The sequence below is a fragment of the Alligator mississippiensis genome, chromosome 3 (genome assembly GCF_030867095.1).
Source record: "Alligator mississippiensis isolate rAllMis1 chromosome 3, rAllMis1, whole genome shotgun sequence".
Classification (NCBI taxonomy): domain Eukaryota; kingdom Metazoa; phylum Chordata; order Crocodylia; family Alligatoridae; genus Alligator; species Alligator mississippiensis.
Genome location: NC_081826.1, coordinates 27,931,144 through 27,958,646, shown reverse-complemented (window position 1 = coordinate 27,958,646; position 27,503 = coordinate 27,931,144). Strand labels below are relative to the sequence as shown.

At 41.1% G+C, this 27,503-nt stretch overlaps 1 protein-coding gene across 1 annotated transcript in view; it reads right to left on the bottom strand.

The window, feature by feature from the left end:
* The window catches only part of CSMD3 (CUB and Sushi multiple domains 3), a 1,325,501-nt gene that overhangs the window by 825,763 nt on the left and 472,235 nt on the right, over positions 1 to 27,503 (bottom strand). Inside the window, exon 6 of the mRNA XM_014603846.3 lies at positions 11,299 to 11,411. Within this exon, the coding sequence (XP_014459332.1) occupies positions 11,299 to 11,411 (113 nt within the window). The remainder of the gene's footprint in view (positions 1 to 11,298; positions 11,412 to 27,503) is intronic.

Sequence of the window (27,503 nt, the reverse complement as noted above, 5' to 3'; positions counted from 1 at the left end):
TAACTCTTTCAGGAAGAAAAAGGCCATTTGCTATGCTGCACTGCAGTTAGATCTCTGTTTTTTCTTAGATACTAAAGACTTAATGGAGTCTATTCCATAAACTTTACCATTTTTCAATCCATGAAGTGAATGCTCAAATGAAGCTTACTAAAAAATGAACCTCACACAAAGTCCTAGAACTGTCTCTGTAAGCTAACAAGCATCCCACAAGCATTAAAGGGAAAATACTGCTGAACTAAAAAATCCAGGTCACAGCCATTGAGCAAGACTGATCTTGGCTGCAGATTATTATACTTGTAGGCTACATTGTTCTTTTCAGACACAAAGGCTGCATCCAGACAAGTGTGGGTGTGTGGAGATCCAGATACATCTGTTGTGCTGCACACCATACAGGCAGGCATTCCTCATACTTCTACCTTGCATGGAAAAGGAGGAAACGGGGTTGACCTCAGGAGATCCCAGAGTCAAGAAACCCATGCCAAAATAAAAATCAGGGCAGTACACATTGTGGCAGAGTGTACCACCCAAAACCAGAGCCTGGCCAACCAGAGCCACCAGCTGCCAGCCAGGCCTCCTGCTATGGCTAGCACACCTCCTACTTCTCCCCAGGGAACACCCCTGTCTGTGTGCTCTGGTGCATGTAAAATTGCCCCAGGTGGGGTAGGGGAGGCTGGGGCCACTGGGGGAGGCTACCCCACCCCCAGCCCTGGTGGCCTCCTGTAGCTGCAGTTATGGTGATTTGGGTGTGTAGAGCCTGGCTGGCAGCTGGAGAGTGGTTCTGGCCAGTTGGGCTCCACAGACCCAAATCACCATAACTGCAGCCCCAGGAGGCCACCAAGGCCCCAGGTAAGGCTGCTGGGGCCAGCCCAGGTAGCCCTAGCCTCCCCCAGTGGCTCCAGCTTTTCCTACCCAACCTGGGGCAATTTGCTGTGTGCCAGAGCATGCTTGCAAGGGCATTCCCTGGGGGCAAGTAGGAGCAGCACAATTATGTGCCATGATGCAGTTTCCTATGTTGGATACTCTTGACAGAGTCTGCAATATATTGAAGGGAATGTAAGACTCTGTTCCTGCCTTTACCATATGCTTCTCATTTTTCACTAGAGTCAGTTGTGGCCCACTGGGGTGCCAAAAAATACTAACACACTTTTTATTCTTAGATAGGTTGTCTTATCTAACTGTGGTGCAATAGGCATCTTGGCTGTATCTCTATGGTCTGCATAGACAAAAGATGAGGCAAGACCTATCCTGGCTTAAAAAGAAAACAAATAGGGCTGTCAAACATATGGCAAGTAGGCCAAATGTGGCCATTAGCCTTTATGGGGGACCTTCCCCCAGTGGCAGCCAAGCACCTGAGCAAGACCTACAGCACTGGAGCACCAGCAGAACCCTGATTTGTTCCTGTGGCAGCAACAAATCAACCAGGGGTGCAACTACACAGGCACTTTACTGTTGAGTTGACTAATTAGCTCTGCAGTAAAGCATGAGCCAGTATCAGGACAAAGTAAATTAATTAACTCCACCATAAGGTAGTACAGTTGGGGGCTTACTGTTCTCAACAGTACTATCTTACAGTGGAGTCATTTACTGTGCATAAACACATGTGGACTGTAACCAGGACTGCAGCAGTTTAAGCCGAGGAGGAGCAGCTCCAGGCTAGCAACAGGGTCAGGAGGGTCAGCCACACAGCTCTGCAGTTTTGACACTCTCGTGACCCAACCAGCCCCTCTGCTGCCTGACACCCCACCCAGAGCCTAGGGCTGGCCCTTCAAGCCTGCTGCCACCCCAAAGTTGCTCTGCCCCAGCTCAGACTGCTGCAGTCCTGAGTGCCCATGAAGATGCTGTTCCTGGGAGCAGCTGACTCTGGTGCGAACTGTGCCAGAGTTTGTTTCATCACACTAATTGCATGTGTAGATGAACCCCATGATTCCAGACTGTTTCACATGGTGAGGCTGGGGCTTCAGTACCATGGCTCTCATCTGGGTGCTTGGCTGTAACTGCAAAGACAAGTTATGGTGCTGGGCTTCTTCCCATGATGCTGCTGAGGCTCCAACGCTGTGGCTCTTCCCAGTTTTGCTGCCAAGCCCTCATGCAAAAGCAGCAGCACCAGAGCCTCAGCAGTACCACAGGAAGAAGCCAGGAAGTGGTAATCAAGTGTCCAGGTTGCTGTGCCTCTTCTTGCCAGGTCTTGGATCAGCCAGTCAGTACTGTGTGGGCTGGATCCAGAGTAGAAGGTGAGCAGATAAGTTTGACACCCCCACTTTAAATCAAAATGATTTAAATCATGGTTTAATCCAAAAGCAGGAAGCCTTAACTTAATTTCACTCCTGTGTTGCATTTCACTTTGGAGTTACTAACCTTAAAAAGGTTCATTCCCATTCTCTAATTAATGAGATCAGCATTAAAATATACCAAGTGCATCTACACATGTTATTCATGTGACAAAAAGTAACGTGCCTTTGAGCCTCTTGAGCTGGAGGAAATTGTCCCTGGGTGCAGCATCTAAATGTATGCCTGGGACAGCAACAATTTCAGCCAGGATAGAACATCCCCGGGCTGACAAAGCATGCAGGGGAGGGGGGGGTCCAGCCTTGGACTCCAGGTGTTGGTGGTGAGTGGCAGAGGGGTTGGCTGGGACATGAGGATGTTAAGAGTATGGAGCCATATGACTAGGTGGCAGGCAGCCTCCACACTTTAGCACCCTTGCATTCTATTTCATAGATTTCATAGATTTCATAGACATTAGGGCTAGAAGGGACCTCGGAAGATCATTGAGTCCATCCCTCTACCCCAGGGGCAGAAAGTCAGCAGGGATCATAGGATCCCAGCAAGATAAACATCTAAATGTATCTTGAAGGCGTTCAAAGTAGGGGCTTGAACTACCTCCGGGGCTTGAACTGTAAAGAAGTTCTTCCTTATGTCCAGCCTGGAATGGTCATGGAGAAGTTTGTGACCATTCAACCTTGTCGTCCCTTGGGGTGCTCTGGTACACAGACATTCCCACAGACCCTGGTGAGCACCCCTGATAAACTTATAGGTAGCCACCAGCTCACCCCTGAGCCTGCGCTTTTACAGGCTGAAGAGTCCCATGGCTCTCAGCCTCTCATCACAAAGTCTGTTTTCCTGACCTCTGATCATGCATGTGGCTCTCCTCTGCACTCTCTAAAGCTTCTCCACATCGTTTTTGCATTGTGGAGCCCAAAACTGGACACAGTACTCCAGCTGTGGCCTCACCAAAGCTGAGTGCAACAGGAGAATGACGTCCTGGGATTTGCTTGAGAAGCATATAAGGATGCAAGCCAGCGTTTTGCTCGCTTTACTAGCTGAAGCATCACACTGAAGGCTCATGTTCATCTTGTGGTTATAATCATGATCCACAAGTCCCTTTCACTCGTAGTGCTAGCCAGCATAGCACTGCCGAGCCTATAAGCATGCTGCAGGTTTTCCCCCCCAAGGTGGAGAACCTTGCATTTTTCAATGTTAAACACCATCAGGTTCTCATCCGCCTATTTCCTGAGCCTGTCAAGGTCAGCCTGGATCACCCTCCTGTCCTCAGGTGTGGATGCTTTACACCAGAGTTTGGTGTTGTCAGCAAACTTGGCCAGTCCACTTCTGATACCAGTGTCCACATTGTTAATTAAGATGTTGAATAGCGTAGGCCCAAGGACAGAGCCTTGAGGAACCCCACTGGTCACAGCACACCATGACGATCGACTTCCATCAACCATCACCCTCTGGGTTCTACCATGGAGCCAGTTCCCCAATCAGCAGATCATGTTGAGGTCAAGGCCGCAGTTATCCAGTTTTGCTAGGAGGTCATCATGGGTTACCAGATTGAAGGCTTTTTTAAAGTCAAGATATATGACATGAATCTCTTCTCCCTTGCCCAGGTGATAGGTCACTTGGTTGTAAAAGGAAATAAGATTGGCTATCCCTCAGGATGTTGTCATCGGCCAGTCTGTTAAGAATGGCCTCTTTGATAATCTTTCCTAAGACCTTCCCTGGGATAGAGGTCAGGCTGATGGGCCTGTAGTTTGCTGGATCCACTTTCCTCCCTTTCTTGAAGATAGGCACCACATTGGCCTTCTTCCAATCTTTGGGCACTTCACCAGAGTGCCAGTTCTCGAAGATCTGTGCCAGGGGCTGAGCTATGATGCTAGCCAGCTCCTTGAGTACCCCGGAGTATAAACTCTCAGGGCCGGCTGACTTGAAGGTATCCAGCCTCTCAAGGTGTTCCTTTACAAGGTCAGCTTTGATGGAGGGTAAAGAATCTCCCTCACCCAGGCCACCCTGTCCCATAATGGGCAGGGACGTCCCACGGGACTGGTGAAAGTCCAATGCAAAGTACCCATTTAGCAAGTTGGCTTTTTCTAATCAATTCCTGTCATGGTCTACCTACGCATTTCACCTCAGTTACTTACTTCAACATAAGATAGTATTGTCCCCAACAGTACTATCTTACAGCAGAGTTAATTAATTTACTGTGCCCTAATACTGGTGCATGTGTACACAGTGACACTTTACTGTGGAGCTAATTAGTTTATTCTGCAGTAAAGTGCATGTGTAGATGCACCCACTGAAGACAAACAGTCTGCATACTATGCTTATTACTTTGCTTTACTAACCAGGATGAAGCAACATGTGTATATATATATATATATATATATATATATATATATTAATTTAGGCAATTACATAGTTTAACATATACACTTTTCCAGATTATTAACATTTACCTTTTTAGAGTTTTAGAAATTGTAAATGACATCTTTTATGAACTGGATTCTAATTTTTCTTTTTGGAATAATTTCAAGATATGGTTAGCTGGAAATAGGCATTTAAATTTTAATCAATAAAAATAAATTTTCAAGTGATGCTTTTTATGATTTAAATTGAATGCCTGTTTCAGCTATCTGCATCTTGAAATTATTCCAAACAGAAAAATTCTGCCACTTTTAAGGTATTTTGCATTTCATCAATAAAAAATAATTTGAAATGCTATTTTTACCATTTAATATAAAATACCTTTATCAAATTAAAAAAAACAAAAAACAACTGAATTATTATGCAGAGGATTTAAACACAGATTCAATGAATTTATATTTTTATTTCTGGCGGTCAGAAACAAGATTCAAAAGGTAGTTAGGCATCTAAAGAGGCTAAGGGGGCTAGTGTGATATTCAACAGTGTTTATGCTAATTTGGCTGTATGTTCAGTTAAGAATTCAGACACATTATCTACTTAATGACTATTACAAATCCCAAAAGGAACTTCTCTACCTCTTTATGGTGTCTACATACCTTTAAAAAATTGGTCTCATATTATTCAGGTTTTTAGAATTAGCTAAACTTCTCTGATTTGTGGTTTTATTTATTAATTGAAAGAACAAACTAGTCTTGACCGATTTAACTGATTTTGGTCAGTAACGAACAGTCTAAAACCCTGTATTGAGGAAAGAGATGAAGGAGACTGCAAGAATTTTTGTTTAATGGAATTTTTCCCTTACTGGCAAATCTTGCCTTACTCTTCCTTCCATGGTAGAATCTAACTACAGAAAAAACGCGTGGTCCTGCTCTGTCTTTTTCTATGTGTGTGAGAGCACTGCACACAGATAAAGATTGGAGGAACTACTGTTTAGAGAATTTTCCCTTCACCAAAGGAAACAGCTCAGTCTGATCCAAGGTAAAGATTAGGTCAAGTCTAATATAGCCATGAGCATGCACTTTCACCAACCAAACACATTCGTGTGACCGTGGATCCAGTAGAAGCACAAGATAACTGGGATGTCCAAATGGGAAGGGAGTATACATAGCAGCTATCTTACAATATCCTATACACAATAATTGTTGAGGGACGATTTTCCACTAATTCCCAGGAATTCCCTGCAATCTCTACTTAGCCTTCTGACAAGGATGGCTATTGTGAACTATAACATATTTTTTTTCTGAGGTGGTTAATGGATAAACAAGAGATGGACTAATATCATCTAGTCATAGAGATCACAGATGAGATAGAAGAAACTAAAATCCCACACTAATTACTGGCAGAAAGAAAGAAAGACTTTGAATTTTAGCTACTTTTTTCAGCAGTTCGGGGTACAAAAAGTTGGCCCCTCTGGGGTCCAGGTCCCATATACAAAACAAAGACACGAATTACCATCAAACCAAAAGTACTATTCCATTACATTCATAACATCACACCATGACAGACACCTTCGCAGTATTACACATAGTGCCTAACATGCCGTTATGCAGTTGGGACACCCAGCCACATGGTCGTACAGATCAAAGCCCTCTATAAACAAATGAGTCCTACCCTGCCCTGTCCAATCACACACGTGACAAAACCTTCGAACTCCCTACACAAAGAAACAAAGTAGCCTGGTGAGGGCCCAGGGCACAGCGCAAGCATGAAATCACAGTCCACCACCGAGCCTGCCCAGTTGCCCAGACCGGTCATGACATCAGAGTGCGTATTGAAGATGGCCGTCCTCCACATGGAAAGGCACCTCCTCAAGGGCCCAGCATGCCTCAAAGGCAGGCAATGCCCACTGGACCACAGCGTGCTCAAACTCCAGCAAGATGCGCGCCCGCACCAGGAGGCCAAAAAGCCGCAGGGCATCATCTGAGCCAGTCCCAGCAAGCCAGTTGTGATGGCTCTTGGGGACGGCCATCTTGGCCTGGTCCAGCAGAAAGTTGGCCAGGCAGATGGTGTCCTGCTCCGCTACCCGGTACGGGTGAAAGAAAGAAAGACAAGAAAGAAAGACTTGCCTATAGTTTCCCAGCCTCTTACTTTTTTATTGCTATATGGTGATAAATAAGAATTGTTTTTATTCATATTCCTCCTCAGATGATTCCAAAGGACAGGGAGAAAAAAGCAGAAGAGGGGGAAACAAAGAATGAAATAATAAAGTGTAAAAAGAAAACTGTTCAACTTTGGCTGCAACAGATCCTCTCAGGCATTCAGTGCTCTGTTTTACATCAGTCTGATTCCACATGAGTGATTAGCAACTAATAAACAGCATTATCAGCCCACACCTTGCTTCATATTTACACATTCTCCAAATCCTGCTCTGAAGAGTCAGCGTGCATATTTCCTCTTTTCATTTTTTAAAATTAGATTTCTATAAGCAAAGAACGTTAACTGATGATAGATCAGTCTGGCAACTCAGCCTACATATTAGAATATGTCAACATTGTGAAAACAATCATTACCAGTATATAATATCAAGAAATGGGGGGGTAGGGGGAAGCAGAGGCAAGTGATGGATTTCAGCAATGAGATGCATGATAATAAATATTGGACTAATACAGAAATTTGCTAGAATATTTAAAAAGATTGACAAGAGAAAAGATTGGAAAGAAAGTTAAAGGAGATGCTGGATATTAAAGTTATGGTTAAACACTAGTTTAAACAGATATGAATAACGTTCTTCCCAGCTAAAACTCTTAAATTCAAATCTTCCCTGACCAACAATTTTACCTTAAAGACTGGTTGGGAGACTAGAAGTAGGAAATCAGACTCAAACCTCTCAATCAAATCAGGTAAGTTACATGGAAGTATGAGTTACATGGATGTGACAAGGGTCAGTGGAAAGCTTGCAGAAGTTATACAGGTATTACAATAGGGTAGACTGAAGAAGCACTAGTGATTAGTGCAGATGCAGTAGGAGTAAGTCTGATGTTATGACAGTAGTGGCAGCAGTAACATCTAAAAAGTTTGAGCTCATTTTTCAAAAATATTTTGTAAATGGAAGAAGAATTTTGAGTAGAAAGTGATAAGGAAAGCAAGCCTCAGCTCAGTCCTTATAGCCCAGAAGAGATGTTATAATAGAGAACTGGATCAAAAAGAATGAGCATTCAATACATTTTTTAATCTAAAAGATGTTCAGGATGAGGTTAATCACCATGCACACAATGCATATTACATTATGGCTAACACACAATACAGAGTCTCACAAGCCCTCTGTGCTGGGTGAACTTCATTCATTTTGTACTGCTGTTTGCAAAGTGCTCATAGGAATGTGTGCCCATTAATGAAAAGGTTAAAACCCAGTCTTATGCATATACTTGAAACTAAGTTTGTACATAAATGTTTACAAGTCTTGGGCCTCTAAACTATTCAAAGTGTAAAAGATACAAAATAACACCACAAAATAGGTGGTCATGAAATAAAAGTAGGTTCAGGAACTATGACCAGACGGGAACAGATGAAGTGTACATGATTGTTTTAGTTCGTGTGTATGAACCTTGAGTACTTTGTGGGGTTTTTTTGTTTGGTTGGTTGGGGTTTTTTTTGGTTCCATTTTAAACTCTTGATTTGCCTTTGTATTCACCAGTACATTTTTTACCTCACCCAGGAGTTTTTGTTTCTAAAGAGTGAGGCTATATTGCAGAAAAGGGGGCCAGTGTGAGAAAAATGCAGCAGTACAAAGGGAAAGAGGAAACCAAAAGAAGCTACACAAGAGGAGTGCTGAAATAATAAGCACTTGTAGAAATGATGTTGGGACACAGTGTCTGGAAGATAAGAATGAGGAGTTTAGACCTTAGAAGTGAAAAATTGAGCGAAGGGATGAATGGGGTAGAATGGCTTGAGTGGGAGGACAGTCTAGCTGTGCTGGTAGCATGTGGGAAGGATTAGAGAAGGGAAAGGTAAGGAATGTTATAGTAATCTTGGTGGTAATGATGGCATGTGCTCTATACAGACAAGGGTAGGCTTTTGAAAGAAAATGATAGAACAATTACAGCAACAACTCAGCAATGCTACAGGATAGCAGAAGTGCTTAGAAAAAAACCCCCAAGGTACCTCAAAAGGAAAACCAACCTACTTGAAACTTGAATTTCAGTCCAATTACTCTTCAACATACTGGTTGTGAACTGCAGGTGATTATTGCATAAAATGGACTATTGTGAAATTTCTTCTCATTGCAAAAAGCATAAAACAGAATTAAGGCTCAAATAAGTTGTTCAAATATGGGCTTTGTAAACAATCTATTTTACTTAGTAAAATAAAGAAAAAGGGGAAAAAAAAGGGTTATCTCAGTTTTACTTACAAACTATTTCCAGAAAGTGCTTGTTGTCAGAAAAATTTAATTTTATACGTAAGTGGGATTCCTTATTTAAGATTTGTCTTGTATCCCCACACATTTTGAGTATTAGTAGATCATTGGGCGTGCCTACACAAAGACACCTAATGCACATGGGACTAATTTTACTGTGCATTAGCACAGCTGGCAAAAAAACATGCTAATGAGGTAATGCGCAGTAGCTTTAGTTTAATGCACATTAACATCACACAAAAAAGTTCCTCTACACTAATGCGCAGTAGTGCCAATTATGGCTATCACAGGTACTAAGCTTAATGTGCCATAATTATGGTGCATTAATGACCATGTAGACATGCCCATTGACTAAAAACCACAGCTTCCCCTTCTGCATTTCTGCATTTTTCTTCTTGCATGTTTACCAATTTTATATTTTATTTTTATTTAATCAGTTTTCATATGCCAGGCTTTGCTTTCTGTCTCTGACAGCTGCTTTGCCCATCTTTACAAAACTTTTTTTTTTTTCCATTTTAACTCTGGGAACTTTAATTTTTTTTCCATTTTAACTCTGTAGTATTTCAGCTACTACCATGCAGTAAATATTGATGCATTTTTACTGGTTCTCCCTATGTTTCTTCCTGATTTGTTCTGAAAACTAACTTTTATGTTCACAGAAGGTTTTAGAGGTTGCAGGTATTAGTTGATAAACAAGAACTCTGAACAAAATGTTCAGATTTCTCATGCTTGCCCACCGTGTGTTCATATATGACCTAGAGAGAATATCTCTAGGAATCATTGAATAGCGCATACTTCTTGGTCATTAATTTTCTTGGCACTTCTACCAAGAATGTTTATAAAAGGTATCAGTTATGGTATAAGGCATTTTTGTCCCCTATGCTGACACTTGTCAACTTGCAAAGCAAAGTGTGATCACCAACTCATTTTACTCTATATAAAAGACATTGAAAAAACTACCAGATGATTAGTCACTACCAGCCTGGGATTGGTTTAGTCTACAGACCCAGCAGTGAAAGCCTCTGTCATATCCTATTACTAACCCTATATCATATTCTGTTTCCAGTAGAGTTTCTTTGTGATATTTGGTATCAAGTATGCTATACAAAAATAAATCTAAGCTAATACAGTTGAAAGAAACCCAGGGCTTCAGTAGGACGTCTCCTTTGATGTAAATTTTCTTAAAGTATGTACTCTAGAGGTACATAACCTAGAGAAATCTGGTGTACAGAAGTATGCAGGTTTGATAAAATACTACTCAAAATTCAGCTCTGTCCTGGAGAGGAACATTATATCTGAGGCAACTGCACAAAATTATAAAAGACTTCCAATTGCAAATGGCACTGCATTTCAGGAGTATGGTATAACTCCAGCTGCAACATTTGCCTCATCTAAAAAATATAATAGGAACCTGATCCTGTGAACAGTTACAAATACAGATACATTTTCTTTCATTTATAATTATTTGCAGAAATAGCGCAGGAGAGATGCTGCAGCTAAAACCCCTTTGCTAGTTATTGTGTAAAAATCCTTTAGACAAATAAATGGAAAAACATAACCGTAACAAGGGTTACTGTTCCCAAAAGACCAGTTGCTACACTATAAAGATTGAAATGTATTATTTACAATAATGTGTTACAACAAAGCAGCCAGTATTACCAAACATAACAGTAGCTTCATTTTCATTAGTACTTTATCTTTATAATGATCTTGTTCTAAACACTGAGGTTCCCAAGTTAGTCTCAGATACTTTTGTTCTACTTACTCAAAATTATACTTGTTCATAAAAAGAGTGGATAAGAATCCTAATAAGGTCAATTAAACCCTTAGTAATACAGTGCATACAGAAATAGATTGTACTTGATAAAATTTCTATTTAGTAATGCAGTTCTCATGCACTGTTTTACAAACATGGTCTATTATATAATTCTGAACAGGCAACAATATACTTTAATGATGGAAATGTTATTTCAGCATGTATTACACACTACCTTTCAGAATTCTAGATTCCTTTTAAATGCTAAACATTTTCAGGGCAAGTATCTGCTTTAGTCTATATTGTAATTTAACAAAGATGATGTTGTTCCCACAGCAGGAGAATGATCATTTACATAAGTTTGAATTATCCATTATAAACAGATTAGGAAATTTCCCTCTTTATATGAAATACTGCTTTCTTACTCCTCCCCCATTTTTTTTTTTTTTTACATTCTTTAACAAAACATGATTTTCATTAAATATACCTTGATAGGGAGCGCTAAATCCACGGTATCGGTGGTTGCTGTCTGTTACAAAATGAAGTCTGAGCCAATTTTTGTTGCTGATAATAGGAGGAGGTATGTTCATTCCAGACAACCTTGATTAAGAGAGACAAATGAAACAAAAATAATTATCAGGATACAGAAACTATAACTGGGTTTTGAAGGCTTTAAGGAAAAAAATAATGATTTAATTAAATAGTTTAAAAACAGATTTAAAATTTTTTTTTTACCAACACATGGATATGCTCACATTAATTTACCCTATGGGCATGTCTACATGAGATTTGTTAATGCACATTATGGGCATGCATCTACATGTGCATAACTTTAATATGCATTAACTTAAGCTAACCACACCTAAATATGATACCTGCTAATGCAGATATCAAATTAAGGCACAATTAGTTTATGTGTATTAACACACATGTAGATGTGACCCAGGACTAACTTTAGTGCCATGTCTTCCCTACCACTAGGGAACTGGCTTGAGCCCAGCCCCAGGGAACATCCAGGGGCTGGAGTGCTGGGCACCTGCCTCTTAGGCTCCCCCCACAGCCCCCACTCTGAGCTTGAACACCCAAAATATTGTAAATAGTTTCCTCCCCTTGTATATAGTTTTCTCCTTGTATATAGTTTCACACTGGTAAGCAGGTATTTTTTATTGTTGGTGAATGGGAAGGGTAGTGGACTCTGTTGAATGAGGGGGAGGGGTTTGTGTTTGTTGAGGGAACGGGGACGGGGGGAAGCACCAGGGTGGGTGTTGTGAGGATAACTTTTTTTTTTTTTGTTTCACCCATGTGTGTGTCCTGAGAGTGGTTCTGGGGGTGGATAGGGGGCATGGGGTGTGTGGATCACAGAATAGGCGTGCTGGAGTGGGAGGGGGTCAGGCAGGGGTCACCACAGCCAGTGCTCTGGCCCTCGATGGTGGGTGCATGGCTGTCCTGGGGCTTGGGTGGGGGCAGGGGATGCTGCTGGGGCCAGCACCAGGGCCAGCTGGCCCCGGCAGCTGGTCATTACTGTCATGGGCCTGGCTAGAGCAGCAGGGTGCTAGGAGTCACTGGCAGGAGCAGCCCTGACATGGAGAGGCAAGGTGGGCAAGGAGGAAGCTACCACATGATACCCCCGCACTGGGCGAAAGGGGCTGACCATAGGTCAGTTTCCCAGATGGCTGCCAGTTGGCCCTGGTTTGAACATGGCTGCCACTGCTGGCAGCCATGTGGCTGGAGGCTAGAGCACTCCCCAGTAGCCACAGCGGCACATGGCAGGGCTGCAGGGATTTGGGACTAACTTTAATCCCAAGTCCTTGCATGTGTAGACACGTACCAAAATTGCTTAATAGACATTAAATTTAGTTACACTTAAATGCACATGTAGACACACCCTATAACTCATCTGGGTAATAATTATGTGTTTTCCATACATGAGTATAATAGAGAACTGATGAATGATAAGTGTTACAAGTTTCTGGGTTTCCTTAAAACATGGAATCAAAAGGCCAATTCTTATGCCCTAAGAATAAAAAGCATGCAGTTTACTAAACATTGTAATATATGCATCTAGAAACTTCCCATTGCAGAAAGGCAGTGCTATTATCTCTATTTTAGAGATGAGAAAGAGAGGGCCCCAGAGCTGAAAAGATATTTAGGTGCCTAAAAAATGTAGATAGGCATCCAGAGGGTTTTCTAGCGCCTAGTCTCATACAAATCTCATTTAATGAGAGATAGGCCCCTAAGTGTTTTTGACTACCTTGACCTAATTAACTTAGGGTTATACAGAAAGTCTGTGGGTTAATAGCTCACTGAGTACACATCTTTTGCTTCTCAAACTATTGATGTTAACAGAGGAACATGCTTATAATTTCCTTTAAGAGTAACAGCAGTTCATGAAATTCATATAATCCTAGTATATCTTGTTTATTCCAAAACAGTTTTCCTTTGTTGGCTAGTATTATATCCTAGTCGAAATGACCACCTTACATACTGAAATTATTCTCTCTTCTCATTCAAACACATATCTACTTTCTGTATTGAAAATGATCAAAGGGTTACTCAGGCTTTCTGCAGGGGTTTAATGGTGGATGACTTCACTATTTCAATTATACCTAGCTCTTATATAGTTCTTTTCAGATATAGATCCCAAATGGATTTACACAGGAGATCAATATAATCATCCCATTTTATAGATGAAGGAATTGTGGTACAGAGAGGGAAACTGTCTTGCGGAGCATCACTCAAGAGGTCAGTCATAGACCTGGCAAGAAGAACCAGGACTTCTATGTCAAGACTGGATTGTCTTAGTGCTAGAAAGAACCAAAGGAGAAAAAAAATCTTGACAGGTAGGGGTGTATAATATTTAGAATAACACTATTTTACAATTACATTTAAAAATCAAAGCTGGGCAGTAACTAGAATTTCCATTGTATAAGACTATGTTTCCCTTTTTTGGTGGGGAGGGGGAAGGGGGGCAGTGGAGACAGGAATGGAGGGGGTGTTCAGTATAGGATAAAAAAAGCTGAAAATTCAAATTTTCCCAAAGATGGAAAATTCTAAAAATGTAGAATTGTCAAAACATTATTTTGGTTGTGCTGTAACATTTCATTTTAACTTTAATATTTAGCAAAATATTGAATATAAAACAACACACATGCTTAAAAACATCCTTACCATACCAAGAGCAAAAAATAATGTTGAGGAAGATGAATAAGAAATAGGGACAAGTATCTGTAACTTTACCCTATATCCCCAGGAGTTAGTTATGGCATCCCAAAATGATGGCAGGGAGAAATTTTACTGCCTGTGATCAGCACTCAAAAGGGGTGTTTTATTTATTTATACAGTTTCATTGTAAGACTACTTTCCTGGCTCCCATCCAGTTTTTTATCCTCACAAGGAAGAACTGCTAGTTGTTACTGGACAATCTTTATCATTTTACCAAATTAAAACATACAACATAATTCATTTTGTGTAACATCTATATTTCTGCACAAGTAACTGACATAATTGTTATTTTCACAGTGTGTGTGTGTGTGGGGGGGGGGTTATAAAACACACACTTACACTGATATAAGGGATATAGGTACAGAAAATGTCTTACCTTACCATTTCAACTCTTTTCTGAAAAACCCTACATTCCTCATAGTGTGGTGATTAAGATGAAATGTCTGGCAGCACTTTACATAATTTTTTTAAGAAGGGGTTTCAGATTAATACATTTATCAATTTTCTCTTTTACAAATTTGGATGGAGAGTTTAGACATGAAAAGGAAACTACAATTTTCACATTGGTTGATGTGTAATGTGATGTGTGTGACGTGGTTGATGTCTTTTTATACAGGTACAGAAATCAAGTGGTGGTTTAATGACAACTTTCAGCTTCCATTGATACTGCTGACCAAAAGGTGCTGTTTATTCACTTGTGGCACCTGGCACATGTAAATGGATCTATTTTTTACAACAGAGACATTCATTGCTTCAAAGCAATATGTGGAGCATTGTGATTAGCCATTATTCAGTTTCCCAAGAGCTTCCATATGCAGAACTTCCCAAGAAACAATTTTCCTTTTTAAGACTGTAGCTGCCTAGACTGTATCTATCTTAAAGATATATAGATATATCAAAGATCTATATAGATCTATCTGTTAATTTATCTAGACACATGCACTAAATAGGTCACTGTTTCTGTGCAAAGCTTTCCTGTAAAAGAAAGCCTGAAAGCAATGGGCAAGCTTTTCAGGAAGTCTCAAAGTTCAACAGAGTATGTTGTTTTTACCCGCACCAGTGTCACTTTCTGTGGAACCTCTTCCTTTTTAAAGATGCTCTGAAGCAGTTTCACCACTGGCCCACCATATAATCTCATTTCCAAGGACAAGAGGAGATAAAATAATCTTTAAAATACCTTTAGGGGCTTACAGACTAAAAACAATGCTTTGACTAGCACCCAGAAATTTATTAAGAGTCTCATGGGTTTCTGTGTATATACACAACTATGCATCTCTCCAGGATTTTTTATTTCTCTGTTTCATGATGATATTTTTCTGCTGTGCTTAACTTCAGATCTCATAAGACTGCTGGGAAATGGCTCTTAATGGATGTCCTTAACTCTTGAAATCTCCTGGAACCCTCAAACCAACTCCTTATACTTGAAATGCATGGTGGGGGAAGCTGTTTCACTGAAGGTGTTCATCTCTGATATTTATCCCTTCCCACATTCCCAAAGGACTTACTTTTGTGAATTACAGGATGATACAAGACACATTTATCCATTTTGTCCTTTCCTCCATTGGGCCTCTAGCCAGTGGGTACTTATCTCATCAATGAGTGGAAATGGTAGGGCTAGGTTTGATTTGTGTCTTATATTGGCAAAAGTCTATTTTAATTTCTTTAATGCATCCAGGCAGCATGATGATGGGAAAAGATAAATAAATAAAGCCAAGTATTTTGGCTGTCAACAGAGATGGACATATAAAGAAAAAAAAATAGAAAATGGAAGTTGGAAGGGCAGATTCATGTTATAACTGCAGTATTTCTTCAGTTATTCCCTTAAACCAAACTATCCAACAATAGAAAAAAATATTCCCTGAATTATGAGGATGCTTATTCCACATCTTCCTCAAACTGCTTCTTCTGTGCCCTCTCTCACTCAGACACCAGTACAGTGAGCAATTCTTAGACACATGCTGTAGGCTATTAAAATGCCTTCCAATGTCTCCATTAGAAGTTTGCTAAATATACTGGAGACCCGCTATCTGATATTTCATTTGGAGAACATAACCACGGGCAGAGAGCAAAAAACTACTCACTTGTGAATTCATGTTACTTTTCAAATAAAGATGCAATAAAAAAAATGCTGAATTGACTATCACCCTTTCCTTTAATATTTATTGTAAAAGCTAGCATCAACAAGCTATCAACTGTTGTTGATACATCAGTTGTTGATACAAGCAGCATCAACAATTCTCTTCTGTAAAACATTAATAACTAAATAACACAGAGACATAATCTTGGCTGATTTACTCACGCAGAAGCCAACATGGTTTTTTTTTAACCAACTCCTTGTGGTGGTTAGACCTTAAACCACTTCAGAATATTTCTGCATAAAAACTTAAGAGATGCAAAAGCTTCCCTTCTTGTTTATATCAAGCATGGCTTGACTACCAAGAATTTGGGAATTAGGTCCTTTTTTCTGCTGCCTACATAAAAACTGTGGACTCTCAAGCTGCATATACTGCATATATTGAGTATTAATAAGGCCCATATTATATTAGTCTGTTAGCACTTCCCCATAACTTATCTTGACAGCACCCCTGCAATGTATGAAAGTCATGTTATTTCCTTTTTACAGGTTCAGAAGAGTAAGACAAAGTCTAAGATCCTCAAAGGTGTTCAGGTGCCTAACCCACAGGATTTAAACACTTTGAGGATATTAGCCTTAGTGACTATACACGCCAGAGGATTTAATCCTAATTAACTTAAATAGGATTATAAAATTTAAACTTGTTTTGTTTGGTGCATCACGTCACTGTTTGCATACACAGGGCTTTCAAGCAAATTAAGAGTGTGCAATTCTCTGTAAACTCCAGCAAGGGGAGCCAAATACCAATCTACCCTAGTGCTGTCTTTCCTACTGACCTACAGCAGGAGGCACATGTTCACCAGTAAAATACTAAGGAATACACCAGAAATCCCCTCCCTCCTCAGTCACCCAGGAGCCTCATGCTAACCTCCTCCCCGCCCCTGCCAAGTTGCAGTCACCCCAAAACCCTAACACTTGCACCCCGTAGGCCCCATCCAGTTTCCAACAGGTGGCCCCATGGCAGAAGTTCCCACACCAAGCTGTGTGGATCATCCCCTCCCACATCCCCAAACAATGTGAACTTCCATGTTAGAAAATAATGTAAATGTATGTGTGATTTTTTTAAAGCTATATCATACCAGAAATATACATTTCTATGGAGTGAGAGGAGCGGGTTCTGTGCTAGCTCCTCATCCTCCTCCATATCACCGATGGTGATTGTGGCTGATGGTGGGTGGTGGGTCAGTGTTGGTGGGCAGCAGCAATACAAATGTGTGTGATTAACGCTTATTACAAAACTTAATGGTGTATACAGTACAGTGTGGGGAGTGGGGGGAGGGGGCAAAACCTCAGGTCTGTCTGACACTTAGTTCTCTATGTTTTAGGACTGCTTCATTTCTCAGCATTCCCCAGCTGTCCAGCCTTGGAACAGGTTCCATGGGGACCCCTGACACCGCCCCCTTCAGCTTCCCCCCCCCCAGTCTTTCTGCATGTAGATGCATCTTAGCATTTCAGCACATCGATAAACAATTATGATGTAGTAAATGGGGACCTTTCTTTTGCTCCAAAAAGCATGCTTTGCAGTTGGTGGATAAAAGTTGTCCCCTACCCAGCTGGGGACCCCCACACCATGCCCTGCCCAAAGCTGTGGGAGCAGGGAGCTGGCCCACAAAGGACACCAGAAAAAAAATAAAAAAATAAAAAGCAGCAGCAAGCTCAAGTGGCATCTAATGGACAAAGGGGTGAACTACAAAAAGTTGCAGCACCACCATTTGGAAAAAGAGGGTAATTACACATCTTTGAGTGTCTGTGTTTGTACTCAGCTAATCCATGGATTTAATTCCCAGTGAGCCAAACTAAACTACATCCAAGGAGTTTTACTTTAATACGCAAAACTTTTAAAGTGTAGGGAAATCCTGCTCATGCAAACAGACATCATGTTGCAGCACAGGAAAGAGCAAAAATGTGGCATGTAGATATGCCCTTAGGCCCTGGTACACAAAATCACTTAGGGTAAGATGACCAAAGAGTATTAGCTGTGGAAAAAAAATGGCATCCTCTGCCTGAAAGTTAAGTATCCAGCTCCAGAAGTGGAACTCACTTGCTCAGTGCCTAAGTTAAAGCATCAAATTTTATAAAGTAAACGTTAGGCACTTAAGGTTCACATACTTTAAATGGGGAGAGTTAGCCCCTAATATTGTGATTCATAGTGGCAAACGGAGTATGGGGACACTTAGGACAGCCAAAAGAAAAAGATAATGGTGTGTCTGAAACCATGTCTCCTCAATTTAAACACCTAAATAAAATTGGGATTCAGAGCCTGAATCTAGACTTAGGCATCCAAGTTCTCACTTCATGAATGGGCAACTGGCTCAGTCTTTCCAGATATAGTTGGTGGTATAAGTGGTGGACTGTTACATGATAGCCTAGTGGGTACAGCACTCATGGAGACCTCGATTCTAGACCCTAGGTTGATATCAAGGAGAGCGAGAGTGAAGCAAGCATGACTGCAGCCCAGCGAGAAGGGTATTCCTCGGAAAGGTTAGCAGTTCTGGGTTCTGTTCCCAGCCCCCAGTACAGTTAATCCATCTTATCTAATGACTATTTAATCCAAAATACACACACTGTCTTGGAAGCAGGGCCCAATATGACAGGAGTCTACATACTAAGTTCTGCAATAGTTAGTCTATTATGTAAAAAATGACCACCACCATTTTTTTCACTGAAAGTAATGGCAGCTAAAATCAGTTCTGTGAGTTGGTATTAGGTATACTGTATACTGGATCAGGCTCCTCCAGGAACTTGAACACAAGAACAACTGAACTGCAAATCCCAAGTGACCTTAGGTGCAAGAGAGATGTCTATATACTTGGAAGAGCCAAAGCAGCAGCATCTCTGAGCATGCACAGTTGCTGAATTTTAGATGACTGAGTAGATTTTCTTGTGACTGCTCAAAGGGGCTGAACTAGATTCACAAAAGCCAACTCTCTGAGTGGGAAGCCACCTAAGCTAGTCAGAAGAAAATGTGGACAGGAAAGTATCTTGAATCCTATACTTCTCTCAGTTTTAGATATTTTAACTCAGTGCTACTGAAAAACTCCATCCTCAATTTGGGATTTACAATCCTGAACACACTCGTCAAAGTAGTCACTTGGGCCCAAAGAACTGTTCAGGGGATGTACATTTGTGTCACAAGACAGACCTCAGGGACCTTCAAAGTTAGGTGGTGACTGAGTGGGAGTTCTCTGGATCTAATTTTGGTACTTTAGTTGATGTGGGACTTGGCCTATACATCCCAAAACATGAAACTGAAACTCGTCTGCTAAGCCTAAGACTAGTGCTTGGTCCAATAGATCATCCTTCCTATTTTTGGCTGCAAATAAAGGACTTTTTTCCATGTATCAAATACTACATTTCTCCTGCACAGGTTCCAGGCACCCACTGTCTTGTTAAATTCCCTTGACATCTGTTAACCCAGTTAAAATACTGAAGACGCTTTCCTTCCAGCAGACAAGTGAATCTGACAGTAGCAGTCATTATTAGCTCATTTTGCCTATCACATAAACATGGTCATTACCAAAAATACATATTTGATCTGGCCAAAAATATTTCAATACAAATTTTCAGTCGGCAAATGGTGATTTGAAAGAATTAAAATGTTCCATGGAAAATGCTGATATTCCTGAAACCTTTGATAGAGACCATAGAAGTAGTTTAGCTGACGTGATGGCTGCCCTGCTTGCTGGCAGGTGGGCTACATGGATGGCTTGTTGACTGGTAAACTTGCCAGATCTCTAGCTGTCCTGCTGGCTATTAGGCTGCCCAGCTGCTTGGGCTACCTACTCCACTGCTCAGCTTTTTAGATTCCAGCTCTTTGGTATACTGCCTCCTCATCTGGCCTGTTAGCTGTCTGCCTGAGTGCCTACCTGGCACTAAAATAGACTGCTCCATTTTGCTGGCAATTCTATTATGCCACTGCATTCTGGTGCAAAATAAAACACTAACAATTTGAAATATCCTAGGAAATAGGAAGTCCCTCTATTTGGAGAGCTGTAGTAGGTATTATACCTCAAATGATATAATTAGCTGTTTAGTGATCATATGACTGTTGTCCTCTACTGGACACAGTCAGAACTACTCAACACAATTCAAAGAAAGGTGTAAGGTACAAGGCCTATATTTTGGGAGCATTTTTTTTAACTGTAATGCACGATTTAGTAGCTACCATTAGGTGACTGTAAATTATTTACAATGATTCTCCCTTTTGCAGCAATATATTCTTAGTTTTAGGCATATAGTTTATCAGTGCAATTATTTCTCGGTGCAATACTGTAATTAGCTATTCAGTAGGAGCTTTGAAGCAAAAATTGTTCTTTGGTTTGAATCCCCAACACTGGCCACTCAATATTATGAAGTCACTATAAAGTGATATCACGTCATATTTTAATAGGAGAGGGAAAAAAACCTCTCTCTCTGATTGTTAGGCATTTGAAACAAAGCATCATGGATTCCTAGACTTTTGAAAGCTCACCTTGAGGAGTACTGCCATGTATTATACTAGAAATTTTGTATGCAAAGATCTTCCTTGAATAATCCCTCCAAACATGCGAAAATTAAATTACAAATTTCTGATGTAAGAAATAAGAAGGAATGAAGCTCCTGCCACTTAAATTATGGCACCCTGCTAATGCTGATGCAAAAGAGCAATTTTATTTTAAAATAGCTAATGTCTAGTTAAGTCTGTCAATTATTCATTAACACTTTTACCCTGACAGCTGTGGGTTATGCTTAAGATCACTCTAATTAAGCACATGCCGATGTCAGCAGAGTTCTAACTAAATTCATCCTTTGCAGAATCTGATTGCTGCAGTTCATGATTTCTATGGGATTATTCCCTGTAAGTAGTTTTGCAAACTGACAGGATTTTCAATGGCTACTGGCAGAAAATGATTGCTTATTCTGTTCATATAGCTACCCCTTTTCTCATGTCAATTTATCTTCTCAGCAAATTATAAAGCTGTTCACCATTATCATAATGTGTTGGCAGTCCAACCTAGTTGTGTGCCAAGCACTGCTCCAAGCACAGCTATTGCTTGTACCCTCTAATATTTTCCTAAATTTAAAAGCAAAGCAACACATCTTCCCATAAACTAAATCATTCCACCACTTAGTACACAAAACTACTGATACCAGACATTCCATAATTTAATTCAAACTCATGTGAAAACTTCAGTACTCATTGAAATAATCTTGTTCCACTTGTACTATTTCACACACACTGTGACTTTAGACAGGTAACTGAAATAAATGGGAGCTTGACACCAAAATATCTTTAAGGATCTTGGTGTTACCCTCACTTTTAAGTACTCCCTCTCCCTATAAATTGTAAGCAATGACATTCTTCACTCCCACTCTTTTTAGCTCATAACTGTGCTCCCGCTGAAGTCAATACGTATTTTACCATGAACTTGAATGAAGCAGAGTTAGGCTATTGCTGAACATTTGCAAAATTCTATCCTTAGGCTTTGAGCTACAACTACGTGCTAAGTGCTTTGCTCAGTTATTAAGAAATGTCACATTGCATGCTTTCCATTTCATCAAGGCATGCCACATCACGCCATGATCCCAATTTCAAAATTTGCAACAGTAAAATAGATCATTGGACTGACATGTGATTTAAGTCAGAATTATGGTACTGTATTATCTTTGTTTAGAAACTTTTTTATTGCTAAATATCTTTAACAACTGCAGCTTTTATCATACAATCCAGAAAGAACAGCAGATAATTCCAAAATAATTCTCTCCTGTTGAAAAGCCCCAGGAAAGGAAATTAAATGAAGTCGAATCCACAGACTGTAAAACAGATTCATGCGTTTTAGGATAATTATTATGTATGCACAGTATTTCTAGGTTGTACGGACACATGGTGGCCAAGCTATTTAAAGCCTGTGGTTTTATCCAAATTACTGTTTTTTTTTATTTTACTCTTCACATGTTGTCCATCTACTGTGGTTGCCTTTGTTCATCCTCGTAAAAAAAACTGGCTGGGAAGCTTGTTCTGGATTGGTCAAATAAAACATGGCATATAAAGAACAAAAATAATTATGTGAAGGCCACAGTGTGGGCATAAAGAGAGACAAAACACTACTCAAATCTGCCAGAGGCACAATCAATACTCACAACCAGATCAGCAAACACAGATGTATGACAATTCAAAGTAAAGGATATAGGGCCAGAATGAAGAAAAAGACTGGGGCAACTAAAGCTGCGTGCTTAAATCCAAATTGCAATCTAAAAAAACCTTCTACATTGGTGGTTGCCTAACATCAGAAGTACCTAAAACCCATTAGGTATCTCCCAGGTCAGCCTGAAATTCCTAGGATGCTCATAGTTCTGCTTCTGAACATGCCTAGAACTGCAAAAGTCTGAGCAGCTGGTCTCCCACTGCCCATGTTAGGACCCTGCCACATATTACACTTAAAACATGATTAATTAGTTAATCAAGATCAGTTAATTACATCTTCAGTTGTGACCCAGCCACACATTAAATTGATTTATGGCACGATAAAAGAAGGAATAAGCCACAAAACTATCCCACAAAATATGTGCAATAACTCTTTGGCTGGTTCCCATCATGCCATTAGTTATGGGGTGGACAAAATAGGACCTGCAGCCTGGATCTGGACTGCCAGCTGATTGGATCTGGCCCGTAGGCTGCCAGCCACCAATTAATTGCATCTGGTCCCACTAGCAGCTGCCCCTTCTGTACTCTGCATGGGGCTGAGTCCTGCCCACTCCCTGGGGGCAGTGCATGCTGTGCTCCTAGCCTCCCCTGCCAGAGGGCACTAGCCTCAGCCACAGCTTCTGGGCAGGGCTGTTACTGCTCAGGGAACTGCTGTGTCCCCCCCCCAGCCTCCAGTGACTCCTCCTTCTGTCCCTGCTGCAGTGCTCTGGGTAGCAGGTAGGGAGGGGAAGCTAGAGCACTGAGGGGAGTGGGGTGGGCTCTACCTGCAGCTCACTTTACTCCTGTTCATGCATGGCTGGGCAGGGGAGTGTGTGAATATAGCGGGGGCATGAAGGACCTTGGCTGCTCACAAAGACCCACCAGGCAGGCATGGGACAGGCAGGTAGGCTGGGAGTAGGAGCCAGCATGGGCTTGGTTCAGCCCCGCCAGGCAGGCACAGGACAGGCAAGTGGGGTGGGAGCAGCAGCAGGAGCTAGCATGGGCTTGATGCAGCCCCACCAAGCCGGTATGTGGGATGGAAGCAGTAGCAGGAGCCAGCATAGGCTCGACTGCAGCCCCACTGAGCAGGTGTGAAACAGAGACCAAGACAGTCAGCGGTGCCAGGCTCGACTCCCTCCCCTGCACAACTCCCCCAACCCACTGGTGGCAGCTGCTTTCCCACTCCTTTGCATAGTGCTGTGAGCCAGGCAGGCAGTGCTGCATCATACCCCTCCATACACAATATACAAGGAACCCTCCCCCCAACCCAGGAATACTTCCTTGGCAAGGGGAGGGACATCCAGTGGCAAAGTTTCGAGGTTACCCTTGCAGCCCTTGATGCCTTACCAAAATTCATTTAGCAGCCCTCCAGCTGAAATAATGTCCCACTCCTCCATTAATTGAACATGTAGACAACTGCACCCCCATGGCTGTGAGCCCATAGCTGATGGGGCTCCCAGCCACAGTGGTGCACCTGGTTACACATTCAATTAATAGTGTGATAGGAACCAGCCACAGAGTTATCAGCTGATCAGGACTCTCAGGTGTGGGATCTTGCCACTTGCCGATGCAGGGGGAGTCTAGGATCATGATTCCAGGCTTCTTCTGCAGCAGCAATAAGCCACAATGGGATGTGACATGCAATCCCACAATCATAAATCCTGCCATACATGCGTGGCATGGCAGGAAACATGATTGTGTGGTCTGCAATTAGATCCCACTGAGCCATTACCCGTGGGGCCTTAGTCCCACAGAAACTAGGCAAAGCAATGCTCCTCCTAATTAAATAGAGGTGGCCCAGAGCATGCCTATCAGATCAGCAGGATCAGGCCTCTCAAAAATTGCAATCACACCTGTTTTCTTTTTCTGACACAAGAAAGGGATGTGGTGATGGCATAACCCCCTTTTTACAAAATGGAGAGCAGACTTCTCCAAGGATTATTTTTCTCTTTCTTTCTTATCTAAGAACTATCTGTGGTAAACTACGTAAGGGGTGCATCTACATGTATGCCCGACTGCACAGTTGTTACAGCAGTGCCTTGGAGAAGATGTTGGGTGGGAAGGTGCTAAAATATAAGCAACCAGGGTGCCATTTCCCCCTAAGGCCAGCTCTGTGAGAATGCATGTTTTTTAGACCACCTTTTGGAGGTGCCTAACTCTTACCAAAAAGCCTGTGTACCTACTCTAGGTTCTGAACTCCACTCTGGGAGCCAGGCAGTGATTTTATAGGTACCCAAATCTTTATTTGGATCTATCACATACCTCATTTATGTATGAAAAACTTAAAATGGTCCATCTAGTATTATATATCTGAAAGTGGTAATGTATGCTTTAGAGGGAGAGTACACGAATGGGGCATGTCTAGAGTGATCCATCAATTGTTCTTCCCACCTTGGTATCAACCATCATTACTTTGTACCCCTGCCTCCCAAAAGACCTATTCTCAATTAATGTGTCCAATCCCTTTTTTGAACCTGCATATAACCATCTGCCTCTACAACCTCCTGTGGCAACATGTTTCAGAACAGGTAACAGACAGCAGGTAACAGACAGATAACTGGTAACAGACAGCAGGAAGGTTTCTTTTGGCAGAAACCTTGAATTATGCACCAGAGCTTGGCTGGAGATTTTTCAACATAGCTTGTTCATTGGAAAATCCTATTCACGAATAGCAAAATGGTTATAAGAAAAGGAATATAAGAATGCAGGTTGAAAGATCAGGTCAAAAAAGAGAGAAAGAAAAAAAAAACCTCACCCCATGCCCAGCTCATTTGCTCCTGTACTACATGTGCCAAACCCAAATATAAGACTGTGTAGCCATCTGCTGTCTCTGCTTTTCTGTGTCCCCTGTGCTTGAGAAGGAGGAGGATGGCACACATCAGAACAGTTTCATTGTTTCATTCTTGGACTTATCATGTATAAAGCAGGAGTTAGGGATGTGGGGAGCATGATTCTCAGTGGTACTCTAATCAGAAACATCAGAGCAGGAAACCAGACATGCCCTAGTGCTTCAGTTTTGGAGGTGTTGTATTTGAGTATCAAACTAATTTACGTACATCTAATTTACGTACATCTAATTTACTAATTTACGTACATTAATTTACATTCAAAACACTAGAACAAACCCTAGAAAGTTTCCTTCTATATAAGAATGAGTTAACTCTAGGTGTCAGTGTCCTTAATGAGTCTGTGGGTATGGTGAGTGGATCAATAGACCCTAATGACAGTCGATTATAATACTGAAGGTGAGCCAAAAAAACTGCAATAATGTCTGCTGCAGGATAACTTGAGTATCTACAAATTCTCTAACAGAAAAGGAAGATATATTTTGCTGTCTAAGTTGTGTCACATCATTTCAGAACAAGGACATTTATGTCATATAATGCCAGATAGATAGCAAGCACTCATCATCCACTGTGGTCCAAATTGAAGATTTGAGATGGGATTTCAGCAGATGAGATCAATTAGTCGGCATCCCCGCCCCCTTCTGCTTCCCCATAGCTGTTTTCAGGTGTCTTTGAACATTTCAGCTTCATGTTTAATTCCCTATAAAATATTCCCTGGTTTTTAACAAAATAAGTATTTTCAGTGCCTCTGATTTCTTAGGATTATAAATGCAACTTAAGGTTGCTATATGTAGTCCATGTAGGTATAGTTTGTCTATGTGTTATAGATACTTACAGAGCAGATTAGAGAGACAGAGGGTAAAGAATGCTGCCTACTATGTATAAGTTTAAAACCTGGTCAAGTATGCAGTGCACAGAAACACTGTTCAAAATGTATTTGTATTCTGTGCTGCACAGACAGTTACCTACTGAAATAAATTATGTATGGCCAGTGATCTGATTTATAAGCTTGCCAATGTAGTTCAGAAGCAATGTATCAGAAACAAAAAAAGACTGCCACCTTTTAAACAAGAAAACAACATTAAAGAATAAACTTCCTTTTCTAATAACTTCAAAATCACATACACATACACCCCCCTCCCCCCAAATGGATTCATCCAAGCCATAGTAAAGGCAGCTTCCATCATGATTCTTTAATTTTCAGAAGTTATATTAACATTCAGCAAGTGTACTGCCAGGCTCCCCAGCACTCAAGGAGCACTTTTATGTTACAGGCATGTGACTACCACAGATCTATCTCAGGATGAGTTAAACTCTATATGGGAAATTATATTTAAATCAAATCTGCAATGAATAGTTCAGATTAAATCCAAATAGGAGATTTGTAAATCAATCTATTCAACTCATTTGGGAGATAAAAATACCATATTTACTTGAATAGAAGACAACCCCAATTATAAGACAACCCCCATAATTAGACTCTATATATGGGAAAGTTATAAATTGATTATCATTTTCCAGGTATAGAATCTAATTATTGGAGGACTGCCTTGAATTTGTTCCCCCCCCCCCCCCACTGCTATAGCAGGGAAAATGTATCTGAGGGGTCAGTAGCTTCTTTGTTCTCTGCTTCTCCCCAACTTCTTCCCCTGAGGCCCCTCCTTCCTCTTCTTGCTGTCAGAACCTGGAAGCAAGGAGCAAATTGGAAAACAATAATCCTGAAATTAAACATGGCTGTAGCAACCTACATATAGTACTCATGCACTTAGTTTATGCAGAATTGCTGCTGGTGCCTGGCTGATGCCCGCCAGTTCATTTTGAGCTCTGTGCGTGGTCCCTGGCTGGCTAGTGCAGGGTCACTCTAAGCTGCTACCTGCCAACATGTGCTGACTCTTTTCAGCACCCTCTGGGTGGAAACCCTCTGCTGGCTGGCCATGTGCTAGGTGCCTGGCCATGCTGCCTCCACACTAACCTTGCCATACCCTGTCATTTCTTGATTGCAGGTAAGTTATATGCAATCATAAGATAAGGTTTGATTTTCTCCATGTTGAATGGGGGGAAAAAAACCTTTGTCTTATAATAAAATAAATATGGTACTTCCAATACTTCATTGTTTCATTGTTATCTATCACTGTAGTTTTGGGTGGAACATATATTTTATTTCAGTACTTAAATTACATAAAGCACAAATAAGTCACATTAGTTGAGACGTTCACAGTATTCTAACTTGACTAATATTAAAGGAGAAATAATTTGCTAAATATTCATTTGTTATCTTAATCTTTTATTTGAATATATTCTAAGACAGTAGGGACCAACCTTTTTGG